Source organism: Ilyonectria robusta, assembly GCF_021365365.1.
Source record: "Ilyonectria robusta strain PMI_751 chromosome Unknown BGZ61scaffold_20, whole genome shotgun sequence".
Taxonomy (NCBI): domain Eukaryota; kingdom Fungi; phylum Ascomycota; class Sordariomycetes; order Hypocreales; family Nectriaceae; genus Ilyonectria; species Ilyonectria robusta.
In genome coordinates, this window is record NW_025764454.1 from 375,242 (window position 1) to 399,138 (window position 23,897).

Sequence of the window (23,897 nt, forward strand, 5' to 3'; positions counted from 1 at the left end):
GACAGAAAGAGAGGGCCGGCGAGCGAAAGCCGGAGCGCGTCAGAGCAGTTTCATGCAGCTGGACGATGGAGGAACCCTTGCGTGCGTCTCCATCCGCCTGAAGATAGACCATGCACGACGTCCAGCGGACAGGACAAGACTTGACCTTGAAATGGCATGGGGGACATGGGGGCATGGCGTGGCGTGAATTGATGGACGGGGGCCCAGTTGAAGCTCACATGGGTGTGGATGCGTGTGGGATGTGGATTGCAAATGTGGGTTTTGGAGTGGACGTGGATGTGGATGTGGATGTGCAGGTTCACAACAAACTCGCCTCAGTCCACGCAAGCTAAACAACAGCAGAGAAATGGGGATTCCCTTGCTTGGCCACCACTCAGCACAGTCAAAGTGACATTTGGCCCCTTTGGCCATTCCCAAAAGACTGAGAAAATAAGCAAAAAAAACAGTCCGGCACACTACAAAAGCCCACTTTTCAAGCCTAGGTCGTCCAGGAGTACGCGTGAGACCAGACCAAGAGAAAAAAGACAGACTCGCAAAATGGACAGGGGGATCGCCTTGGCACACAGCCAGTAGCCGCCCAAAATGGCCAACCCGGCGTGTACCATCGTCGCGGATTGGGGGATGGCTTTCCGGCGGCTCGCTTGGCTGCATGCCACGGTTATCCGCCCCCAAACGCTAGATCCCTTCCCCTGTCCATCGTTGCGGCGCAGGATGGAACGCGACACCACCTTCAATTGTCGGAACGATGAACGCCGACCACCGATCTCGGTGTGGTGTGCAGCCAATATCAATTCCTGCATGTACCGCATCATCACTCATTTTATCTTGATCATCTAAACCTATCCTGTTCGGGCGACCGCCCGAACTGTCTCGTGGGCAACCAGCCGAGACATCAGGTGCAGATGAGTTCACCGACGAGCCAAACCTCCCGCTGTCACGAGGAAGTCCGTATGTAGCATCGGGCAGCATTGTAATTAGCCGAGTAGTACAGACTCGTCTCGAGATGATCAGCCACGCGCCATCTCCAACACCCTTCCGCTTCATGCGTTCAACCCCGTCTCACCATTCCCAAGTGCCGAATCGTTCATCGTCCTGCCACTTTCGATCCATCCATCTGCCCTATGGAGTAGAGAGACGTCAGATCCTCCTCAGCCACCGCTCGTTCCATTGATTGCACGGAGCCGCCATCTAAGTTATGTACTGCGCCTCGCGTCCCTCTTGAGCCTGTCACACCCCGACATCGCGGACGCAAAACTAGCCACTGTTGGGTCGGAAACAGGACGTGCGTAAGGCTGAGCTGACGCATGCTTAAGCCGTACGCGTACGCACCCAGTTGCGTATTCCCGGGCAGCGTCCAGCGCAATCTCAATTTCGGAAGTCGTTGAGAATGGGACCGTCGCCATGCTGGGATCAACTACACACATCGACCCGTCGGAGGCCTATCATTGAACGCCAACGTCAACCGTGGCGGAAGGTCAGCCGCAAAGATTCTATCAGTCTTCTAGTTCCCTGATGCTGGTTGTTGTCCGAGCATTGTTGTGACCCTCGGCCATTTACGCGGCGAATGATCGACTACTGTGTACCTAGTGTTACATGTCATTCATCCTTCGGCGCCTCTTCAGTCGAATTGGATAATGTTAACGCCCAATGCACACCGTGACTCCTGAAGATCAAAAGCCATTGACCAGCGAGATACTCACACTAATAACGCATTGGACGGGTGATGAAAGGCACTGGGATTACTCAGGGGGCGCCCACCTCAACGCCCATCAGCATCACAAATGATGGAGCGTGATCTGCAGGTCCAGTGGTGGAGAGAGCCCTGGTCATGATGTCCAGGTACTGTACTCTCCTGTAACATTGAAAAAGGGCAAGGTGAGCGAAAACTCGGCTTGTCAGACGCGGGACATTGTCTCCGACTCGATTGTCCACTGTTAACATGCACAAAAAAACACAGGAAAGTGTAGGACAACTGGGAGATGGATGTTGTGCAATGTTCCTCTAAGACAATCACTATGCAGAAGCAAACAAGTGAAGCTCGGCCCTGGATAGGCTTGGTCTACGGCTCATCTGGACCAAAGTCCCAATTCGCGCATGTGTACGTAAGTCAAGGCTAGAGGCGCTCCATCTGGCCTGACTTCCCATGAGCGAGTTGTCGGGCTGTCGTAAGTTGATTTAGATGGGCATCTCGGCTGGATTTCACCAAGGATCAGGACGATTGTTATTTCCCCTGAATGGTAGATGAATACTGTCTGGCCATTCATCAAACGCACACACGGATGATCAGAGGATTCCATCTCGAGATCGGGAGCGAAGGAAGGCCAAACGTGGTTGATACATGTGCAGTACGACCCTGGCGGCGGAGAGATGAACCAGGGACCAAGAGGAGGAATCGGGAGTTGGAGAAGCTAGGATTCGTGCATGGCCTAGCCTGCCCCGGCAAGATGCACCCTGGGATCCTTGGATCCTTGGAGCATGGCGGCGGGTTGTGGATGGATTAATATGGGGAAGTGACAGGATCGCCGGCCTTGGCTCTGGAATGTGTGGAGTCAGGGGCCGATGGTCCGGGAGACCGACATCCGCATGGATATCGGTGCCGGATGACGTTTGCGAGCTGGGGAGGTGGTGGCTGAGAGACGTTGGACGTGTTCTTATTGTTATTATTAGGGGCTGTTATGGTTGTTGATTTGGTTATTTTCTAGCACGTCTCAGATAAGGCGTTGCTGACTGACATACCAACCCCAAATGGAGGATGCGTACGTATATGATGCAACGTATAATTTAAACCCATTCAACGACATGACGACGATGCGTGGACGAAAGCCAGACACTCATCCACACACCGAGAACAAGTAAAGAAAAAGCACAGAAAAAAGCACAGACGGAACGAGAACCGCGCCGCATCGATCAACGCAGTGCGGCTGGGCCACCACGCGAGACACCTGGGGCCAGACTAGAAAGGAGTCCGACCACGATATCCGTGACGGTTGACGGCGATCTCGTGCCGGGGCCACGTCAGCTTGCGGGCGGAGATTTGGACGGACCCAACGGGGCAGGTACTTCGCGCGCTGCATGGAACATGAATAGAAGGTTGGTGCGTGTGGATGCGGATGTGCTTTTACTGTACTGTAAATGTAGAGTTGGGTAGTTTATCTGTGATTGTGATGTGAGAAAGGGGACCGAGGCCGGTGGGGAGCCATGGTGTGTTTTTCGGCTGATTATCTCTGAGACCAGCCGTACCCATTCTCGAGAGGATGGGTCCCCCTTGTCAGGACATTCACAGACGCAGCATCCATGAGAAGCTCGAGGCCTGGTGGGACTCGGAGAGAATTCAACGTCCTCAACCAAGCTCAGCCAAGCTTGCCAAGGCGAGTGCTCTTGGGGCCAACGTCGATCACGTTGGATGGCGTGGCTACGACGGTTTGGGGTTGGGCGGACACTACAGGAACAACGGACGGAAAGAATAGCACGACCCTCTAGTTCATACGCGGGGGAGAAAGCGCCGCATGTCAAACTGGAACCCGGGTTACAGCTCTAGAGAATCCTACCTCATGCAGGTCCGGTTTTCTTTTGGGTTCGCCTTGTTGCCTCGGCTGGGCGGCCGTCGAGACCTCATATTTAAGCGTCCCAACCGCATCGCTTGCACATGTATCAAAGCCAAGATAGAGCTGAAATGTTAGACATTTGCCATGCCGCCGCAGCGCAAAGTGGCCTGCGTATGCCGTCTGCGCGCAGTACGTATCACGGCCGAGCGCTAGGGCCAGGCATGACGACTGGACCGGCCGGGGCGTTACAGCGCGGCGCCACCCACCAACAGGCCGTCGGCCAGTGGGAAGCCAGATACCCGGCTGCTGGGATGGCCAGGGTCCAGGGGCACGGGCGTGGCTCTAGCGCTGCGCGGTGGGGGGAACAAGTTTGACCCCCTGGCGCGAACGCCCTTCCTCCTGCGCCGCACATCGCCAGAAGCCATTACGCTGTGCACCGCTGCGAGGGACAAAAGCCAAGAGAAAAGCTTGGCCCAGGGGAACGGAGCCGGGGGGGACGCTGAGCGGGAGAGACCAGGTAAAGTGCTGCAATGTAAATTATGGGCACTAGTCTCTGACGACGTCTGGATCGCTGACGAGGCTCCCTCTGTCCTCTGTCGCCGGGGGGGTTGCTGGAGACTGGGACTGGGACGCGTACAGTACTCTGGTACGTACGGCGCTGAGCAGACTAGCATGACGACTGTCCCGACCCTTTTTATTCATATACCTGCCTCTACATCTCCCTCGAATCCTTCTTTTGGCCCTCCCTCTCTATCAGCTTCTCGCGTCTGTCTCTCGCTCCACATCCTCATCGTCTTACCCATTTCCTGCGTGCTTCCTGCTTGCTCTTGATACCCCTCCAGTCCCTCTTCGCACCAACACCTCCGCCGTCGTCCTTCGCACTTCGATACCTTCACAATGGCCTACTCCGCCACCTACAAGCCCCGGCCCAAGACCGATGTCTTCACCGCCGACACCGACATCAACCGCCGCAACTGCACCCGCTCCGTGCCCATGAAGGTGCTCATCCTGGGCGTGGGCCGGACCGGCACTGCGTGTATGTGCTCCACTGCGAATAGCGCCCTCTGGGAGCCCCGACTGACCTCAATTCTCTAGCCATGCGTGCCGCCATGAAGCAGCTCGGCTACGTCGACACCTACCACATGATGAACTGCTCCATCGAGAACCCCCCCGATGCCCTCATGTGGATGGACGCCCTGACGGCCAAGTACGACAAGAAGGGCAAGCCCTTTACCCGCGAGGACTGGGACCAGCTCCTCGGAGGCTCGCAGGCCGTCTGTGACTGGCCCGCCATTGCCTTCGCCAAGGAGCTCATCGAGGCCTACCCCGAAGCCAAGGTCGTCCTCACCAACCGCGACGTCGACTCGTGGCACGCCTCGACCATGAAGACGGTCTACTGGCGCGTCACCGACCACGAGCTGCGCTGGCTCTCCAACTTCGACTGGGCCGCTGGCATGTACTACCCCATGCTCAAGAAGTTCTTCGACACCTTCTTCGAGGGCGACTTCCCCAACCGCGGCAAGGACGTCTTCAAGCGCCACTACGCCGAGATCCGCGCGCTGGTCCCCAAGGACAACCTGCTCGAGTACCGCGTCCAGGACGGCTGGGAGCCCCTGTGCAACTTCCTTGGCGATGCCGTCCCCAAGGGCTGCTCGTTCCCCAACGTCAACGACAACTCCGACTTCGTGAGCCGCTCGCGCCGCCGCAACCGCAACCAGATGTACAACGTCGCTCTCCGCTACGTCCTCACCTTGATCATCACCATCCTGTCGGCCTACGCTGTCTCCAGCCTGCTTGGCTTCATTTAATTTCGTCGCGGGGCGGCCTGTGACGTATCCACACCATACACGTGCGTTTTCCTGGGAAACATGACAAGGGTGTGGATCGTCGACTGGCGCGATGGCCAGTGGAGAAAAAAATCCAAGACACGCAATGGGATCCAGCTGGTGGGAAAATCCCCGCTTAGGGGTGGTCAAAGCTAATTGACCCTGGAGTGGTATGATGCATCGTGTGTCGCTCTAACATTCAGGGAGGACGTGAGCGATTATCGGAGGAGTTCTCTGTGGAAGCAAGCGTCATGGTGCCCTCGAACCAGTCAGTCTGTCGCTTGGCATTGGACATTCGGTTCGAGGGTAACATAAGAACCACGCGATTATAACTAGATTTCATGTTCTTTTCTGATTTTCTCAGCAATGCAGATCGGCAGGAAACGACCAGTCGGGCTTCTGCCAAGGAAAAGGGGTTTTGTACTATAAAGCGCCAGTCGATTTGGCTATGCGCACGAGGTGTTGTGGGCGTTGGCAACTTTGTTTTCTGAATACATAAGATTCCTCAATTCCGTTTTTCTTGGCTCGACTGCGTGTGTGAACTAGATGTGATTCGCTATTCTCTGATGTCTGAGACAATTGCGCTTGGATCGATGACTTAGCGAGGAATGGGACACGTCCAGATTTCCAAGGTCAGGCCTCAATTTCCTTGGAGGTATGGCCTGAGCCATGTTCATCGGCGCTGTACAATGCCTTTTCGCGTCATTTGGCTGATGAATAAATCATGTTTTAGTAGTTTTTGGGACATTCATTCAGGCTCGACGATCTTGCGAAGCTGGTGATGGTTTAGGCTCATTTCGAACTGTGCGCGGCTTCGCCTAAGACCAGAATGGATGATAGCTTGGTGGTGGCGTCAACCCGGGCAACAGCCCAGGAGATCAAATTAAATTAAAAGAAATCAGCCTAGAAATCACAATTAGCGTCCGTAGTATTAGCATTAGCAGCCAAAACACCGCCGGGCAACATCGCAGGTCGTCTCAATAACCTCAAACCCCACCACCAATCCCATGCCGCAGCTTCTGCACACCCCCCCCCTTGCCCGTCAGCCCTAAGGCCATGCGGCAGCCGGCTGTGCCTTGCATCCCCGCGCGCGACAGGCAGCAGCATTTTCTGGGAAACCTTTTTGGGGCCAGAATCCGGGGAAGACGCGGCCGGAAAAGCTTCTTTCGCTCACTTGTGCTTCGCTCCGAAATTGGGGTTCCAGGGGTTGGCGCGGCGAGTCCTCGTCACGTCATCGAGCTGTGGTTGACGTGCGCGGGCGTCATGGTGATGTGGCAGGGTGGGCGGGCTGGTATTAACGAGGCTGCTGCAGTGTGACAGTTCCCTTGGGTTCTGGATTTACTCCTTCTGAGCGGAGAACTTGTTTTTGTGAGGCTTCTCCTGGTCTACGAACAGCCTGGACGCTCGAGGCTTACGTCTCGATATCAGAATATCGCTGAACGCTCCCAGGTTGCCACCTCGGCCCAGATGGAGCTGGCTGATTTCCGGGTATTCGGCACGGCACATGCAAATACTACGATCGTCGACACCTGCATGGCCATCTTCTAAAGCGCCAGAAAGTAGAACCATGCCATCTTCGATGCATACGATTCCGAGCGAGCAACATGGCCGTTGAGACCAAAATATTAGCGGGCTCACGGTCACAGGAACCACTTCTAGGGACACTCAAGGTTGAGGAGTCCGTTGAGGAGTCCCTGTCCTCAGAACCGTAAACCGTAGACAAGATAAAGGGAATCCTAGTTCGTCGTTCAAAAGAGCCCCTCCTCCGGTCTGTTCCTGGATCGTGTCGCTCGCGTTCGTCCATTGCTATGGTGAAAAATCGTAATGATATCGCTTCGAGCCTCGTTTGTCATCGGTTTACGTGTTGGTTACTTCGACAATGGCGCTGGGAACTCACTCTCCTCTCGTACAAGTTGGGTCCGGGCACCGTCACTAAGTTGTCGGCTGGCACGCTGAAAGCTGCGACTTCAGTGACCAAGGCACATGGGCGTCGCTTCGCCGCCAAGAGATCTAGATTCAATAGTTGCGTTGCCAGAATTTTCATCATTGCCGTTGTCGTAACATGCTGGTTCGTCGTCCTCTCAGATCAAGGACTGGATCCCCATTTAGTCGTTCTGAAAGCTTCGCTGCTCGCCATCGCCCGGTGTTGAATGGCCCTCTCGTGACATGACTTGTTAGTTTTCATCCCATTACTGGTCATCGCAACGCATCACAGGATTGACGGCCTTGCAACATGTCTCTTCCATTGGGTGGTCGCTTGGTATTGGACCACACATCGGGTGCGTAGCCACAACTGCCAGCGACAAACCGTCACTCCCTTAAAGGCCCAACCCCCAACAAGCTTGAATAAAAGATAAGAGGGAATTCTCAAATACGGTGCATGAGGAACTCGTCCCTTTTAATGCGTCGCTCACAGGGGCGGGGGCCGCAGGGGTCCAGCCAGCTGATAGGATGGCCCGCACTGCCGAGCCGATCTGCCGAGTTCCGGAATGCAAGGTTTAGAATACGGTATTCAGAATACGAGATGTCCAATGGAAGGTTAGAATGCGGTCTAGCCTAGATAAGAGAGGGTGTGAAGCGAAATGCTCAAGCTTTGTGTCTTCTGCCTCGAGTTTGAGCTCATACTACGTAGTAGGTAGCATCGTATTGAGTGAGTGTTTCATGATCCTGGCCGTACCATTCGTTGGGTCCCCACCAATAAATCCTGGGGAAGCACACGTCTAGAGTCTATTTTTATAGATTCATTGACCTTGAGACTTGGAAGGCAGGTGACCAGCCAAGTACTGTGCCTCCGAGCCGATGAACAATTGTCGGCGATTAGCATTGGGTCAGATGATGGTATGGCTTGGTCTATGACTACTCTATAACACATTTTCTATCCGTACACTGCTTCATGACCAAAGTCGAGGGATTGGAATATTGTAAAATGCAGACTAGTATAGGCAGGAAGGTGGCAGAGAAAATTGGCATTGCGGGTGGTAGTAAATGTACACAATTGCATTTCTGCGAACTGCGCAATGTAACTATCCTTGAGAATACTACTGCCGACAGTCATTCATGTTCAAATAAGCATTGCAGAACCCGATCCGATCATTCTCGCCAAGCAGCCCATACCTCCACTGTCGTTCGTCATAATTAGTTATACAGCACAATGACTTGAGTTCCTTTATTCTTACAGCAACTTAGCTTGAATGATCTCTGTTTTTTTTTTTACAAGGCCCTTAAGACTTCCAACCCTGTCAAAATATTCCGCAATGTTACTCTATGTTTCCGATTGCTAGCCATGCGCTATGACTCGCGGTCAAACTCAGGCTTGGCTTTCTTATTGCCATGTCCTAGCACCCAACATCGTCTTATCACAATATCCCTAGTGCTAGAAGTACGCCAAGACGTCTAACTCGTCACGCGTCAGGATAAACGAATTGGGTTGCGAGTAGGACCAGGCACAGATCTTGGTCCTCGCGCCCTCAAAGATCTTGCTAACGGTTGTGTCAGAAGCGTCAACCTCGCTCTCGCGCGCGACCTTGAGCGTCTGCGTTGTTATGGTCCCATGTGCCGTTCTCGCAGCGGCAACGGTAGCAACAACAACAGTTAGTGTTGAAGGGCCAGTCGCCCATGCGCGAAATAATGTCCAACTTCAAACCAACTTGCTTTCTATATCTGCTTGCTGCCAGAGCCCCCCTGGGCTAACTATTCAACGCTTTTCTCGTTTCGTCACTCGTCGCTCAGTTGGTTCAAACCGCTTTCCGGAGATTCTTCATCGCTTCCCGCCTTCACGATCCGTTTTCCTGTCTCTTTTCCCTCGGCAGTTTCTGTCGATTCCTCATTATCGAAAGACCTGTGCGAAGCACCAAGTTGGACGCTTTCATGTACATCTTGCTGCGCCGTCTCGATTCCAAGATTCTTTATGCCCCCTTCTTTGTTGTCTTTAGCCTCTTTCGCACTCTTAAAGAGAACCTCCTCGTCAGACTGAGACAAGGATTCCGATCCTGGTACTTCTTCTTGCAACGAAATGGGTAACCCTCTGTATCCCACAACCGCCTCCGTGGCATCTAGACATGTCTCTCTCATGTGTAGTTCAAAGTGTTGGAAAATTGAAGACCTTCCACTCTTTGTTTCTTCACCGCAGAAAGTGCAAGTAATTGACGGCCATTCTGTACCATACGCGTGTTCAGTTTCCAGATGCGCTACCCACTCCACTGTTGTTGCGAAAGAAGATGAACCACGGCTACAACCCTGCTCATGGCAAATCCAAACTTTCATGTCATTGAAAGCATGAGCCCTGATCATCTAATTAGCAGATTCCTGGGTCATCATCAGTAGAAAACCTACTCCCAAACAAAGCTTGGAGTCAAGGGGGCAACTTTGTTGCATATCGTGCACAGGGCTCTTGTATGAGGTTTGGTACGAAAAAATAATGGAATGCGCGGGTCTCCATCGTTATCACAATGGAGTTTGACAGACACAAACATGCCCTCATCAGTTTCACCCAACATCTGTTCCCTGCTCAGGGACTTCCCACGGCTCAACCGAAGATGTTTGCCCAGACGGCTAGTAAAGGCAGTTGCCAAGCAGTCGACAATGTACCTAGGGGCTTTGGGGAAGCGGCGCTGAATTAAGTCAACGAAGATCGGGGGGTACACGCCAGATGGATCTTCTAAGCTTTCAAACTTCAGCGGTAGAGATTCCTCTACAGTCGTCGTCCTTAGCTCGAGTCTTGGTGTCCGGATGAAGGTTTGAAGATCTAGGAGACATTCAATGTCTGCCTCTATCTCACTAGCATAGCCATCCATATCGGGTTCTGAATTTGAACACTTGTCGTCGTCGCTTTCGTCGTCGCTATCTCCATCGTCCTCATCATCGCTGTCGGTAAGCTGGTCAATGGGTTGGTAGGCCACTACCTTGGCTTCTTCAGCCAGGGCCTGAAGAAGTCTGCCTTGAACCGTGCAGTCATGCCAAAGCGCCGGTAGTATTTCTGCAAAGAATTAGTGATTCTGCTAATACTCCATCCCCGCGATTGGTCAATACTTGTAGACAAGGTAGTTCCGATGCTAATCAAGAACTCGGACAATTTCCGGCGAAGAAGTGGAAATTTGGCAATCACGGCATTCAAGTTACCCTCCACGAGACCATGTCCATCCGACCAGAGGATTAATATGCTTCGACTCTTATCAAGTCTCATCCTGATAGTTTCTGATAATTCTTTACGCCACGATGGTTCATACAACACTTGCTTCATTGTCGAGATACATCCCCAACAGAGTCGGCTCAATAAACTGTACTGCGAAGCCTGGAGCATAGCCATGCTCAGTGTCATGGCCTTCGATTCGTATACTGCCGTCGACCTCAGGGGGGGGGGAGAATAATTCACAACTTTGCCAGGGTTGTAACGAGTCGGCAAAATGCTCGGATAGTCCAGTAGATCGTCAGGGCTAGAGAGCCGGTCTCTGTCGCTAGGGTTGAGCGAGAAGTTTGGGTGCTTGATGTCGACGTGAAGGTCTCTGTCCATTTCGGTGCTCCAGCTCTCCCCTTTGGCTGTGCACTTCGCGACGGGACACTTCCAACGACGTGCGCGAAGCTCGTGGGAAGTGTCGGGCTCTGCTGGCGGAGTTTTGTCATGGTGGGTTGGTTCGTTTGGCTCCATTCTCAGCTTGGCAAAAATGAGTGATCGTGTAGTTATGGGTATGCAGCGTGACTTTGAGAAGATCCTTCAAGAGGTTAAGCAAGCAAAGATCCTCAAGAATTTGCGAAAACCAAGACGAGATGCAATCAGGCTGCAAGTCGACTAAGCCTCTCCTCAGCCCCGGTTCCATGCCGCCAAGGAATATCTGTTGACTTAAGCGCCGAGCCCAGGTTGACAAACAAGGCTGTGCAGCAGAGACCAATCAAAGCCCCCACGTCAGGCTCCCTGAAGGAGGTCAATCTATTTTCAATTCCAGCGCCGCTCCGTTTTCTTCAACCTTTGCAAGTTTCGATTCTCCCGCCATGGCCGAACTTGCGCTGGGAGTCGCGGGCGTAGTCCCCTTGATAGGGCTGGCTGTCAAGTCCTACCGACAAGTCCACTCGAAACTCAAGACTTTTGTTCACTATTCGAAAGCCTTGAAACAGATGCGAAAGAGGCTCAATCTGAATAGGTCGATGTTCGAGTTAGAGTGCCACTACCTCTTGCGCTTCGCCTTCGACGACGAAATAATCCTGCTGATGAAAGCTGATGGGCATCGGAAGGAGTGGGAAGACCCCGTGTTCGAAGACCAAGTGCAACGTGGGTTGGGAGCCAACTATGAGGGCTACATGGGCCTTGTGGAAGATGTGGGCGAGCTCCTAGGGGTTCTAAGCGAAGCAATTGATCGTTGCACCGAAACAAATGAGGTACGAGTTATACCCAAGCGAATGAGAAGCACTATCAACTAACCGCTTCAGGGCGAGCGACTCAAAGACGCCATGCGCAGGCTCAAGAGACGGGGAAAGTTGACGCTTATCGAGACCGAGTGGGAAGATACGCACAAGAAGCTTCGAGGACTCATCCAAGACCTCACATCTCTCCGCGAAAAGATCCAGGGGCTCGACAAGCCGGCTTCGCTCAGAGATGAAGCAATCGATCGGGTCAAAGTGGAGGAGCTTCTGACCAAGATACCAACAATCAGATCTGCATCTAGTGATCTGTATCACGGCATTTGCGGGGCTTGGCAATGCCGCCAACAAGACCACATCCAGCACGTTGCACACCTCTTCATGGGCTCCCTGGACGTGCCCAACCTAGCACGATTGGTGCGCTTACGCCTTCCAAAACTCCCAAGATTCCCAAGGCGCTCAAAAGGCTCAATGCTCCCAGGACCCATGGAAATCCCCGGTGCAAGTTGCACACGACTTAAATTAACCATGCTCTGCAAAACCGACGTTGACATGTCTCTAGAGAGTCTCGAAGTGGAATCTCAACGAGAGTATGAAGAGGAGGATACTTACTTAGCATCATTAGAATCTTGGGAGGATGGCGATGAATTGATACAGCCTCCGATGAAGCGTGCCAAGTATGACCACTCAACATCAAACACAAACACATTGTCGTCCGTCACATCTAGAGACATTCCATTGGTTCCAGATAATCGCGAGGACTGCAACAGGACCTGTCTCGACCTGAAACCCTCTTTCAAAGGCCGATACTCCGGCTACCTGGGATACTTGGATACGAACTCAACATGGCGGCATACATTCATTAAGTCCTTTAGATACAGTGAGCTTGAGCGCTCAAAGAGAACTCTCTTTCTGAAGGACTTATTCGACAATTCACATGGAACTCATTTCTCTGTGATAGAGCGCCTCAGCTTGGCTCTCAATGTAGCAGAGGCAGCCTTTATGTTTCAGTGCACGCCTTGGCTGAAGAAGTGTTGGCGGATTGACGATTTCGCAGTCCTGTCACCTTCGAAAGATCCAGGCACTTGGCTTCATACTCTGCATCTAAAAGCCAAATTCAAGCGGAGCAAGGTGCACCACCAGGAAATGGAGCCTGTTCCTAAGGTCGATGACCCCAAATTACTTGCGGCAAGCGAAGACGAGCTGTTATACCACGGGGTTGGAGACGTGGGATTGTACAGTCTCGGCGTTTTCCTCGTTTCCATCGATCACTGGACGAGGTTTGAGCCGGATGACTTGGTAGGGGTTCGAAAAGCTGCACAGAGATCCATGTTTGGGCCAAAGTATCGGGATGCTGTCAACGGGTGTTTAGGATATCTTGGTCAGGACGATAGTAGATCACATGAGGAAGTTACGAGAGGGCAAGTGGAAGTGTTTGTGTCTGTTATGCAGTGCTTGGGGAATATGGTAGCAAGTCTTGAATAGGGCCAATAATCATGACTATGGTTGGTGTTTGAGTTGGATGCATTGTATTGATCAATATTCTTCGCACTTGGAGAGCGCTACAAGGCTTCTTTTGGATGCTGGATTGACAAACACTATTTTGTATACTTGCCTTCGACTCAAGCAGAGTGGTTTCAGTCAGCAGCCCAAGCATCCACGATTCTCAACTGTAACTGCAGCCTTCTTTTATTCCTCGGATAACGGCCTGATGATATTCCTGCTCGGTATTTGTTCATAGAGCCACCGGTAAGTATCACTGACGCAAATCTCGAAGAACTGGACTCGCACATGAGTCACGAAAACTAGGTGTCATCTCGAGAGTCCCTCTTGTAACAAACGTCCCTCTCAACGGAACTCTCATACCAGATGCACCTCTACAACTCGACTTGGATCAAACTCGCAGGTGCACCGTATTGGTTTACGGTTACTCTTCATCATCTAAACATACAGTTGGGTCACTGAGTCTTTGGGCCTCTGCAGGTATTACTGCCACTAACTGCTGCTGCATTCTATTCTCAACGCCACCTCAACTTACTTTGCAAAACACCAAGTAGCTCACGCTGTACTAGTACTGACAGGACAAAAAGTATATCACGCCAACACAGATCCCCGAACCCAGTGACGTGATTTTCGCCGAGGTCAGCTTAGACTTTCCGCGATACCGAGAAGCGCGTTCTGCATGTCACATTGCTCGTGGGCCAAGACAAGGTTGACACGGCGTCTGCCTCCATCGCGAATACCTGAGATTGCGTTTCACTAACAGCATATCTCATTCTGCTCCGTAGACACCCCCAAGAGAAAGAATGGAAAACCTTTACCGACTCGATAGTCTCGTCTTGATGCATCTCGAAACTTCTAAATTTTAGTGCGTGTCGATGGCATCCGCCCATGTCTCAATAGGCGATGCCCGACGATCCAATCAGCCCAAGATGAGAAGTCTCAGCTATCACGTCCTCGGACCCATTTCGCAACCCCACCAGCTAAACTATCGACTTTCATCTACGTATTGTGTCTCGCGTGTGCAAAAACTCTCCTAGCGCCAGCGACGTCATGGCCAGCGACGTCAGCCAAGGCGTGTGGCAGTCTGAGATGCGAACAATGCATCAGCATATCTGGTCGGATGCAAGGCTTGTTTCAGAGGCAGACAGTTCCGTCAGCCGCCGAAACTCACGCATCCCACGCCGTTTCTAGAAACAAGCGACAAATGAATGGGAATGGCAAGGTTTCGCTTCCAAGTGACACCGCGTGGTGGCTTCAGCATTCGCGGCGCCATCCGATGAAGTTACTTGTGCCCACGAACTATTGCTCGGACCGAGTCTGAGAGCCTGGGTAGAAAGTCTAACCTACCTGGGTTTCTCAGAGCTACGGTAATGACTGATAACTGACTTGTCGATGTGTGGCTGCTGAGTGCTGACGGGATTGGCTTTTTGGCAACAGGCTCCAGCTCCAGCTCCAGGCTTCAGGGAATAAGATTGGGGTCCCATGTTGCCATGAATCCCACGCGTTTGGCTGATGATGTGACAGCTCAAGTTCCAACTCTATCGTGGGATATTGTCCAATCTTGGCATCACAATCTGGGCCGCCACGCGTCAAGCTGGAAGCGAGAAAGCATGTGTGAAAAGAGCCATGGCTATTGATAGCCATCTCAACCCAGCCAACATTTCAGCCAACATTCCAGCTTGGCCCATTCTTCTTCTGTCCTCCTCCCCTACTCCCCCAACCCACCTCCGTCGTCCGTCGGATCACGCCCCATCATGGCCGCCATCCGGGCCACGCTGTGCCGCACGCCCACATGCCCTCCCTCGCCCCGAACTGTGATCGGCAGCCTGGCGTCTCTAGGCGGCGCGCACAGACGCAGCGCCCAGCTCTGGGCCGCGATCCAGACTCCTCGATGGAGTGGAGTTGTCAAAACGGATGGGATGGGATGGGATGGTTAGAGACGAAGCCCAGTTGGCTGGCCCCCATTCTTCCCGCATAGCCCGCGGGCGCAAGCGGGGTCCCCAAGCCACGGGGGTGACTAAGGACCTGAGGAATCAGAAGACTCAGTCACTGCAGTAGAGACGTACTGTGTAGGAGAGGGTTGGTGTGGTGCAGTAGCGGGATGCCTCCGCGGTGGGATGGTGGTGCATGGCGGCCATACGTGGCGACGGCCTGGTGGGCTTGACAGGATTGGGTTGGGTAAGAAGATCAAGGGAAGTCTCTCTCTCTTTCTCTCACTGTCTCTGGGAGCTCGTGGCTTGCGAGCGTGTAGTGCTCGTGGCCACGGAAAGCCAAAACACTCCAGGAATGCGGAAACGAAGCCCGCTTACGATAGACGATGCTACACTCCGTACACTCTTGCACTACGCAATTCTGCCTCCCGGATAACGTCAACCAAGCTTCCCGCACGGCCGCCCAAGCCACTCACTAAGAAGCAAACGAGTCGAAATCAATCACCGCAAGCCATGTGCTCGCCCTGCTTCTGCGAGTTGATTTGCTCCGCCCTCTCTCCCAAATCTCATCTTCAGCCAGCCCCCCCCCCCGGGCGGCGCTGCGTGACCCACCCGCTTTCAAGCCCAAGATTCTCCTTGCCAAGGAGAAAACGTGGAAAAGGACTGAGACATAGGGGAACACGCGGTGGGATTATTGCTTGTTGTTGCGGTGAAGGCCAAGCCAATTCTTGTTTCTTCCTCATTCTTCTGCAAGAAAGTGCTTGCATATCACCTGCGAATGACGGGGGCGTCCGCCACGCAGCAGATAGTCGTTATCCGAAGTGTGTCTCGCTTCTTGTTTTTTGACTCTCTCCCAACAGGCGTCGTCATGTAAGGAGGACCACCAGCCCATCTCACCGGTATCTTTGACCAGTCGGTAGCCAGCCTGGGGGAAGGCAGAATACGCCAGAGATGCATCGCGATGGTGAAATGTGTATCAGCCCGTCATGCGGCCGTCCACTTGGCTGCGGCCGTCCATCTGGCTGCGGGTTCCGCTTTCAACACCATCCGTCATCCGTCATTCAAGACGACGACCAACGAACGGGATCAACAGATCAGCCAAGACGCCATCAGCCCAAAGATCCTTTTCCCCCAAGGCGAGGTCCCATCACGCTACCCTTCTTTCCCTCTTTCCCCTCGCTGTGTACCAGTTAATTTGCTCCCACCACCACCACTACACTGCCGCTCCCACTATCACCACTACCGCTCCCACCACCACCACAATCACCATCACCAACTCTCTCTCTCACGCACACTCCTCTTCTCTCTTCTCCACCCACCGTCCCAAAGCCCATTCCAGCCCCCGGCCCCAAACCCAGCCCATCGCTCCCCGCTAACGCATGCCGTCCGCCCTGTCCCCGTCCAAGGCCGCGCCCCATTGGCCTCGCGGCGCAGCGCCACTGCTCGCCCTGTTTTTTCTTTTTTTTCCCTCTCGCACCCGCAGCGTCGCATTGAGCCGAGTGGAGTCGTGTGGCCAATCTCGCCGCGGGAGCCCAGAGTGGGGAGACAGAGAGAGCCCAGAGGAAACTATCGGCGCTATCGGGTGCGCGGGTTGTGCAGTAGTCCTCTCTTTCGTTCTCGGCGCCTCGCTAGGTGAGCTTCGATGGACCATTGAGCGAGCTAGCTCAGGAGACGTGCAGCGTTGGACTGCATCCGGGCCTTTTGGGAAGGGCTCCATTCCCACGGCCGGCCATTCCGGGGACGTGTGGTCCGTCTCCGACTGGCAGCATAGACTATAGTACCAAGTACCGCTATACTACTGTCACAAATGAGCTAGAGTAGATGCTGCAGCCAACAGTCTATGTAACAGCCTAGTACAACACTTGGTACCAAATGGAACAAGTAGCAAGTAGCAGGTAGTCAATGGAATGAAGCAAAAGCGTAGCAAGCACATGGCAGAAGGCACGTTAAACGGTTGTCGATTCTTGTCATTCATTGATCGGCTAGAGCGGCTCAAAGCCAGCTGCCGTCATTCCTAAACGTATTGGGGGGGTGCGCATTCTTCAGCGCGTTGGCTATCGAGCCATCCTCTCGCTCTAATCTTCTCAAACACCAACTATCCAGGTCCATTTTCCCACAGAGACCATTTCCTGTTCGTCGTAAAAAGGGTAATAAAAGAGAGAAAAGGGGTAGGTATCTTTGCTCCTGACCAAGCGAACGTCTCGGCCAAATTCCTCCGTCTATTTGAAAGAGGTGTGCCTCCACAAAGGGTGGTTTGATTAAAACATGTTTTGTTTTTTCGTCTCAAGGGTTTCCATCCCAAGCTCATGTGAACCCCAACAAGGGGAGCGAAGAATAGAAGCAAGAAAGCCAGAGGTTTCGAGGGTGTGTTGTGTGGTGTAGAGGGGGTAAAATAAAATAAAAAAACTCCGTCTCCAGAATCTTTGCGAAAAGTCTCCCCAGTTTCAACTGCGCCATACTTCATGCTTCTACAAGAACTGGTTCTTGCCCTTCCTCATAATCCTGGCAAAACTCCACGCTTTTAAAAAGAAGTAAAAACAATGACAAAGCAAAATAAAAAATCAGACATCCAATCCAAAAAAGGCAGGTTGGCGTGAATAGATACACAGGGTCGAAGTGAACCTTAGTCCCGGACTTTCATTTCGTGGTTCGTAAAGTGTTTGGCGTGATCCTGGCACGGCCTTTTTTGGGTGAGGTGCAAATCCAGATGTGTGTGGCATGGTATCCTTGGGTCGGGTAATATGTGCCCAAGGGTCGAGATGATTAAAAACGTCGAGTAGTGGTGTCCAAAGAAGTGATAAAGAATCCAAGGGTGGTCCTCGGCTTTTTGGTGTTTGCCTTGGGTAAGGGTAGTTTCATCCAGGTAGAAAAAAAGATTCCGGGATGCGCCGAGACTCAAGAACAAACAGACGATATCTCCTTCAAGACATGAATGATATTGTAAATGGGGCTCTAATAGCAGCCTTGGAACGTTGGCATGAAGGGAACCTGCTGGTGGAAGGGAACATGGTGCTGAAGCATCGGCACCTGTTGAACGTATTTTACCATATCCCAGATAGGGAAGTAGGATTTGGGGTGGCATGGAGCCTGGACAGGAATGGGCGCCTGAACTTGGATTTGGACCGGTACGGGAACCTGGGAACAGTGCATGGGTTGGGTAGGAACCACCATGGACACGGGGACAGGAACGGGTCCGGAGTATTTCTGCGGCACGAATTCCTGGCTGTGGTAGATGAGCTGTTCCCGGGGTTCCTCTGGGTCGTAAGTGTGCGTGTAGTCCGGCTGCTGGTCCTGGAGGAAATCATCGTCGTCAAGGTCGTCGATGGTAGATCCGCTCGATGTGAGGGAGCCCTCGTCGTCTGACGAGGCAGGAGAGAGAGGGGAGTCGTACTCGTAGTCGTCGAGGATGGCATCCTCGTGGTCAACGTATTGGATAATGTGGTCGGGCGAAGCCGGGGGTGTCGGGGGCGCGATGGTCGACATCGGCGGCACCGTGAATTGAGAGCAGGCCATGATCCTGGTTCGGAGCTCAGGAAGAGTGATCCGCTGCTCGGGGATGGGGTTGAAGATCCGGCCCAGAATGTCGTTCAGTTCTTCCGACAACGGGAGGATGGTCTTGAGGAAATCCTTGGAACCGGCATAGGCCCGGTACGTGGAATCCTGGAAGGAAGCCTGTTTCCATGGGTTGCGTCCACACGTGAGGTTGACGAGGATCACTCCCAGGGACCAGACATCATTGGGGGCGCACATGTAGTATGGCTTCCTGGTGGAGGGGTCCAGACATTCTGAAGGAAAAGGAAAAGGAACCGTTAGTTGTTGTCATGGGCAGGGAGAGAGAATTGATTCAGAGAAAGGGAAGAGTGAAATATACCTGGACTCATGTAGAAGGTTGATCCGCATCCATAATCCTCGGAGCGGTCTTCTGAGGTGGCGAGACCAAAGTCGGCCAGCTTGACGGTGTCTCCATGGTTGGTCACCAAGATGTTCTCCGGCTTGAGATCCCTGTGGTAGATTCCCAGGTTGTGGCAGTGCTCCACGGCATCCAGGATCTGGAGGAAAATGTTCCTGGAGAGCTCATCCTTACCAACGTATTGACCGCGCTCTGTGATGTTCAAGAATAGGTCCCCTTCGGGGCAGTACTCGAGAATAACATAGATGCAGTCGGGATCACTCACGATCTTAAGCATCTGCACGACATTGGAATGTGTGGACGCCTGGTAGTGAAGACGGATCTCGCGTTGTTGGTAGGCACACTGGCGGGGTTCCAAGGGAGTTCCATCGGGGTTGAACTTGCTGAGGCACTTCACGGCGTACTTTTGTCCGGTCTTGATGTCGACGGCCAGGTAGACGACGCCATACGCGCCGGTTCCAAGGATGTCCGTCAACTGGAGCTTGCCCTCAAGCAGGCGGCCTAGTCTCTCCTCTGGGGCGAGGGGAATGCATCGGGTCTGGAAGTGTCGTGGTGCGGCATAGGGTTGTTGGATGGCGCACTTGGGATTGTCGAAACCAGGGGAGGCCGGAGGGGTTGCGTAACCGAAGGGGGCATGATGCTGCATGTTATGCGGTTGATATCCAAAAGAGGTCCTAACGGGGTGTCTTGGGGTTGGTCCGGGCCAGATGATGGGATATCAAACGGATCACAAAGAGAAAAGGAAAGAGGAAAAGGGTATTTTCCACGGGACAAAGGATCCTGATCCAATCCAAGTTTTCCAACGGTTCGAAGAAGAAAAATATCCTGCGGAGCGAGTTGGGTTGTTGGTGTGGGGTTGAGAGAAGAGGTTGTCGTGTAAGAGGTCCCGAGGGCCGAATCAACGGGTCGAGATAAGCAGCGCGGCAAGGGTTTTTGGGGGATATTTCTTTTTGGGATTGTCGCCGTCCAGGTCAATTTGTCGCAAAGTCGGGAGTTCCGGCAAAGGACAAACAGGAGATGGGAGGATAGAGTGACGAAGAGGACCTAAGGGTTGACGACTGCGGGTGCAGACCGGCGGATGGAAAAGGAGTTCGGAAGGAGTGTCGTGAAAGCGGTGATGAGGTCCCTCAGAGCGCATCATCCGGAGGGTGGGCGAATGTAAGGTAGATATCAGCCCCCGAACAGGCTGTGATGGGGACAAGGCGAGGCGGGCGAGGACAGGGTGCGTCACGGTACGTACTCGACACGCCTCGGGCTTGGATTGCGTGGAGCAACCCACACCAAGACGGTCAGGACCACACCAGGGATCCACCGGCTTCAGCAGACCCCGGTCCGGTTGGAGAGATTAGTGACATGGGGCCTTGTCTTGGCCAGCGTGTGTTAATGCGCCGGCTATTCTTGTCTGTGCTGTGGGAGCGGAGAGCGGCGCCAGCTTAAGGTTCGCCTTCCTGGGGGCGTCCCAGGACATCCAGGGCGTCCACGCCGACTCCATGAGGGTCCAGGGGGGCGTCGAGGGGCGTCGAGGGGCGTCGAGAAGCGTCGACTAGTCCCGCAGGGATGGCGGCGTGGTGACGCTGAGCAATATACGAGAGGCAAGGATCCGAAGGTAGTCTGACACACCAAATAAAGTGGTTCGCTGTGTCACTGCCTCCAGCAAGTCAGGCCAGGCCCTTCTCCCCTCAGCACTAACGCCATCCATCGGCCCACTCGCAGGCCACTGTATCTTGTCCACTCGAGAGGACTCACAGCCAGTCATCGCCCAGTGACGGCCCGTGGTGGTGCTGATCCATGGCGATGGGGCGGAGGTTCGGTTGCGGGCAGGACACGACGGGACAGCCAGCCAGCCAGCAGCCTCTGTGTGTTCTGCTGACACCCTTCCGCTCCCCAGCCTGTCCAGCCTGTCCAGCCTGTGTCTCCAGTGCGTCCAGTCACCCACTGTGTCCCGTGTGTTGCGTGTCCTTGTGCGCTCCTCCTGGCGGCCCGTCCGGCCTCAGCTCTCCGTTCTGCCTGCTGCCTCTCCCCACCGTCGGGCGAATCGTCATAATCGACAGCCCCCATGACGGTCGCGTTTTTTTTTCCTCCGATGTCCGTCTTCTGACTTTTCGCCTCCGCGTCTTGTCTATTCCCGGGCGCCCCAAGAAGGGGTAGCATCGGACCTATCATCATCGGGAGCCGGCGCAAGACGAGATGAGACATGATGGACAACGACAGAGTTTGGTGTGGAGGCAGTCCGGCCGTACCTTCGTACACATGCTTTGGCCGGCCACTGCCCCCAAAGCCAAACCTACCTTGCTCGCTGGAATTCCTCGACGAACAAAAGGAAACCGGCAGTGCACCACTCATTCATTGGGTGGTGAACTGACGGCCGTCCGTGGCGCTTGGCGACGTGTTGTGTGCGGACCGGCCGGAATGCATGAAGTCATTGAGTTGGGTCCCTTTGAGACCCTCTATTCTGTGTCTCTCTGGACGTATCAGCCAAAGCCTGTGGCTCTTGGCCGCTGCACTGTTAGGTTGGACTGCCCAGCCATCCTGCCTGCTGCAGAAGCTACTCGACTCAAGTGTTTGGCCCAGCAAGGGCTGAAGTGAACTGGCACCACTACTGCAGGCGGTTGGGGTTGTCGATCAGCGATAGCACTGGCCGCCCGCCCAGTTAGCATTCAACGACGAGAGACGTGTTGGCAGGATGCATCCCTCTCGGGACTAGAGCGCATGGCCAAGTGGACAGGCACTGGAGCGTACCGATCGATGCCAGACGTGTGTTTATGTCTGACCATCCACACCCAATAAACCGGCATGCCAGGAGTTATGCAAAAGGTCGGGCGGTGGGATCGACATACGGAGTATGGAGTACTATGTATCGAGTTGAGCATTCTGAGGCATCCCAGTGGCTGGACAATTATGCAGTTCCATTTCTAAATGTGAGGCCCAGTCTAGGCCTGGGTTGCATATGGGGCGTTGGTTGGTATAAGCCGAGCGATATACCTAGGCTGACGGAAGAAGCGTCTGGGGTTGTTGGTTTGCACAGGCAAGGCGGCTGTCATCTCGCCTCTAGGCAGATAGAAAGCAGTTCCCCATATGTTTGACGTTGTAGGCGGCAAGCGAGGCTGGGATGTCAGATTCCGTGGCCTCACGACAAACAAAACAGCCGCCCGTCTGGGTGCCAACTTACTTGGCCTCGACGATCGAGGCCAGCCATCTGCCAACATGGATTCCACTGATGGCATCAAACGTGGTCCAAGTTGTTGCAGCGGTTGCAGGGCTGGCCGAGGCCAACATATGGCCTGCAGGGACAGCGAGTGTTAGACGCGGTACAAACAGTTGGGAGCATCGCCAGTGCCGGTTCAATGGTCCAAGTATTGATTCACCACGTAGCGGTGACTACATACCTTGCAGAAAGTAGCGTTGAAAGTCCCCCACTAACCACTCAGTCCCTGTGACTGTGTACGTACTGGGTACGATGCTATATGCATGGAGGGCCGGCACTAGGCGTTGGGTTGCTGAAAAGAGACGGCTGCAGCCCTGGTGTTGTTCTGATTGGGGCCTGATGCCGGGCCGAAGACACTTGTTCCCTGTCGCAGCAGGCGCAGTGCTACCCAGCAGCCTGCTGCTCACAGTGAGGTGCATTTGTGTGTGTGAGAGTGTGACGGTCAGTGTGTGAGCGTGCGTCCATCCCACGTCGCCAGGACAGGCAGGCCCGAGAGCCAGCAGAGTGAGGCTGTCAACGAGCAACCGGCTGCAGAGGAGGCGGCCAATGGACAGGACGGACAGGGCTGTCGGCCAGGGGGGAATGCGCCCGTTATCGTCCACTTTGCTGTCACACTGCCAATCTCTCTGCCCGTTGACGGCGTGGTGGTTCACTCACCTGGCCGCACGCGCACATTCCACCTCCAGCGACCCGCCTGGGGACAACACCATGGCATACCAGTTGTGGTGTGTAGGTGGGCGTATTAGATGCGTATCCGGTATTCTAGGACGGGCATTGCACATTGAGCGTGATGGGCAAATGGGTATGGCGGGCATGTCTCTCATGTCTCATGTCTCATATGTCTCATCTGTTGTCTCTTCGCTGTCCAACCACGGGGCCCGGTTCATCGCGTGATGCTGTGCTCCCTTGCTTGATGGGCCTTTGCTGGCAACACACACGGCGCTGCAACGGCCTCTGTTTGCAGACGCTCCTCGCCGCAGGATTGTCTCTCGTGCACCGCCTGTTCCGCCGTGAAAGAATCCCACACGGCGCCAGCGACCCGCGGAAGGGAGCGAGCCCCGAGACACGGTTTCATCCGGGCAGACGCTGTGTGGACAAGCGACGGGCGTTTGGACGGGTCATGATGTGAGAAACGCATATCGCGGACGCCCCAGTCTCAGCGACGACGCTCTAACATGCAATGTTTGCTGGGCCAGAATGGCGGTCAGCCCGGTATTCCCAGCACCAAAGCACCCACGCACAGCGCCAGGCGCACCCACTAGACGCTGGCTGGACGCTGGCGAGACCGCTGGCTGGACGGAACATGCAACAACAAGCCCTGCATTGACGGTGCGGTGCTGAACGGTGCCAATTTGTGCTGCAGTCAACGGTGCGTGACGGCTGAAGTGGTGATGCATGGGTGGCATGTCAAATCACGGGTGTGGCTAGCCGCTTCGGGGCTGGCGCTTCGATCTCTCCAAAGAGGACAAAGTACCTGCGCCCAACGTCACAGTCACAGACACAGGCCAACAACAATAACAAGCCGTCGACGTTGAAAGAACTCCACCACCAGGGAAACGAGACCAACGGCCCTGCCTACAGTCGCTACGACCCTGGACGTCCATGCAGACGCCATGCGGCGAGGCC

General features: G+C 54.1%; 8 protein-coding genes across 8 annotated transcripts; 4 read left to right on the forward strand and 4 right to left on the reverse strand.

Annotated features, from left to right (window-relative positions):
• Positions 1–4,331: 4,331 nt before the first annotated feature.
• BGZ61DRAFT_98440 (P-loop containing nucleoside triphosphate hydrolase protein) lies at positions 4,332–5,462 on the forward strand. Its single transcript, XM_046257293.1, has 2 exons — positions 4,332–4,581; positions 4,641–5,462. The coding sequence occupies exons 1-2, from the start codon at positions 4,443–4,445 to the stop codon at positions 5,351–5,353; spliced, it is 852 nt and encodes a 283-aa protein (XP_046099961.1). The 5' UTR covers positions 4,332–4,442; the 3' UTR covers positions 5,354–5,462.
• Positions 5,463–9,085: 3,623 nt separating this feature from the next.
• On the reverse strand, positions 9,086–10,164 carry BGZ61DRAFT_481971 (uncharacterized protein; the record flags this gene model as incomplete). The annotated part of the gene is made up of 2 exons (XM_046249356.1): positions 9,086–9,653; positions 9,704–10,164. 2 exons carry the CDS (start codon positions 10,162–10,164, stop codon positions 9,086–9,088), a joined length of 1,029 nt encoding a protein of 342 aa, XP_046099962.1.
• Positions 10,165–11,341: 1,177 nt separating this feature from the next.
• BGZ61DRAFT_591330 (uncharacterized protein) lies at positions 11,342–13,209 on the forward strand (the record flags this gene model as incomplete). Its single annotated transcript, XM_046256678.1, has 2 exons — positions 11,342–11,740; positions 11,792–13,209. Exons 1-2 carry the CDS (start codon positions 11,357–11,359, stop codon positions 13,205–13,207), a joined length of 1,800 nt encoding a protein of 599 aa, XP_046099963.1. The 5' UTR covers positions 11,342–11,356.
• A 2,811-nt stretch (positions 13,210–16,020) lies between these two features.
• Positions 16,021–17,022, forward strand: BGZ61DRAFT_98484 (uncharacterized protein). Its single transcript, XM_046257294.1, has one exon. It carries the CDS (start codon positions 16,118–16,120, stop codon positions 16,790–16,792), a length of 675 nt encoding a protein of 224 aa, XP_046099964.1. The 5' UTR covers positions 16,021–16,117; the 3' UTR covers positions 16,793–17,022.
• Positions 17,023–18,108: 1,086 nt separating this feature from the next.
• Positions 18,109–19,712, reverse strand: BGZ61DRAFT_361045 (kinase-like domain-containing protein; the record flags this gene model as incomplete). Its single annotated transcript, XM_046241230.1, has 2 exons — positions 18,109–18,941; positions 19,028–19,712. 2 exons carry the CDS (start codon positions 19,710–19,712, stop codon positions 18,109–18,111), a joined length of 1,518 nt encoding a protein of 505 aa, XP_046099965.1.
• Positions 19,713–20,733: 1,021 nt separating this feature from the next.
• Positions 20,734–21,618, reverse strand: BGZ61DRAFT_98534 (uncharacterized protein). Its single transcript, XM_046257295.1, has one exon. The coding sequence runs from the start codon at positions 21,407–21,409 to the stop codon at positions 20,819–20,821; it is 591 nt and encodes a 196-aa protein (XP_046099966.1). The 5' UTR covers positions 21,410–21,618; the 3' UTR covers positions 20,734–20,818.
• A 711-nt stretch (positions 21,619–22,329) lies between these two features.
• BGZ61DRAFT_98542 (uncharacterized protein) lies at positions 22,330–22,785 on the reverse strand. Its single transcript, XM_046257296.1, has one exon. The coding sequence runs from the start codon at positions 22,688–22,690 to the stop codon at positions 22,445–22,447; it is 246 nt and encodes an 81-aa protein (XP_046099967.1). The 5' UTR covers positions 22,691–22,785; the 3' UTR covers positions 22,330–22,444.
• A 222-nt stretch (positions 22,786–23,007) lies between these two features.
• On the forward strand, positions 23,008–23,616 carry BGZ61DRAFT_458148 (uncharacterized protein). Its single transcript, XM_046246718.1, has one exon. The coding sequence runs from the start codon at positions 23,062–23,064 to the stop codon at positions 23,398–23,400; it is 339 nt and encodes a 112-aa protein (XP_046099968.1). The 5' UTR covers positions 23,008–23,061; the 3' UTR covers positions 23,401–23,616.
• The last annotated feature ends 281 nt before the right edge of the window (positions 23,617–23,897 follow it).

Excerpts from the sequence above, each read along its gene's own strand:
- BGZ61DRAFT_458148 (XM_046246718.1), top strand. The coding sequence starts at position 23,062 with ATGGGCAAATGGGTATGGCGGGCATGTCTCTCATGTCTCATGTCTCAT.
- BGZ61DRAFT_98484 (XM_046257294.1), top strand. The coding sequence starts at position 16,118 with ATGGTGAAATGTGTATCAGCCCGTCATGCGGCCGTCCACTTGGCTGCG.
- BGZ61DRAFT_98534 (XM_046257295.1), bottom strand. The coding sequence starts at position 21,409 with ATGAGTGGTGCACTGCCGGTTTCCTTTTGTTCGTCGAGGAATTCCAGC.
- BGZ61DRAFT_98440 (XM_046257293.1), top strand. The coding sequence starts at position 4,443 with ATGGCCTACTCCGCCACCTACAAGCCCCGGCCCAAGACCGATGTCTTC. Across the intron at positions 4,582-4,640 it reads GGGCCGGACCGGCACTGCGT|CCATGCGTGCCGCCATGAAG; the intron begins GTATGTGCTCCA and ends TCAATTCTCTAG.
- BGZ61DRAFT_98542 (XM_046257296.1), bottom strand. The coding sequence starts at position 22,690 with ATGCACCTCACTGTGAGCAGCAGGCTGCTGGGTAGCACTGCGCCTGCT.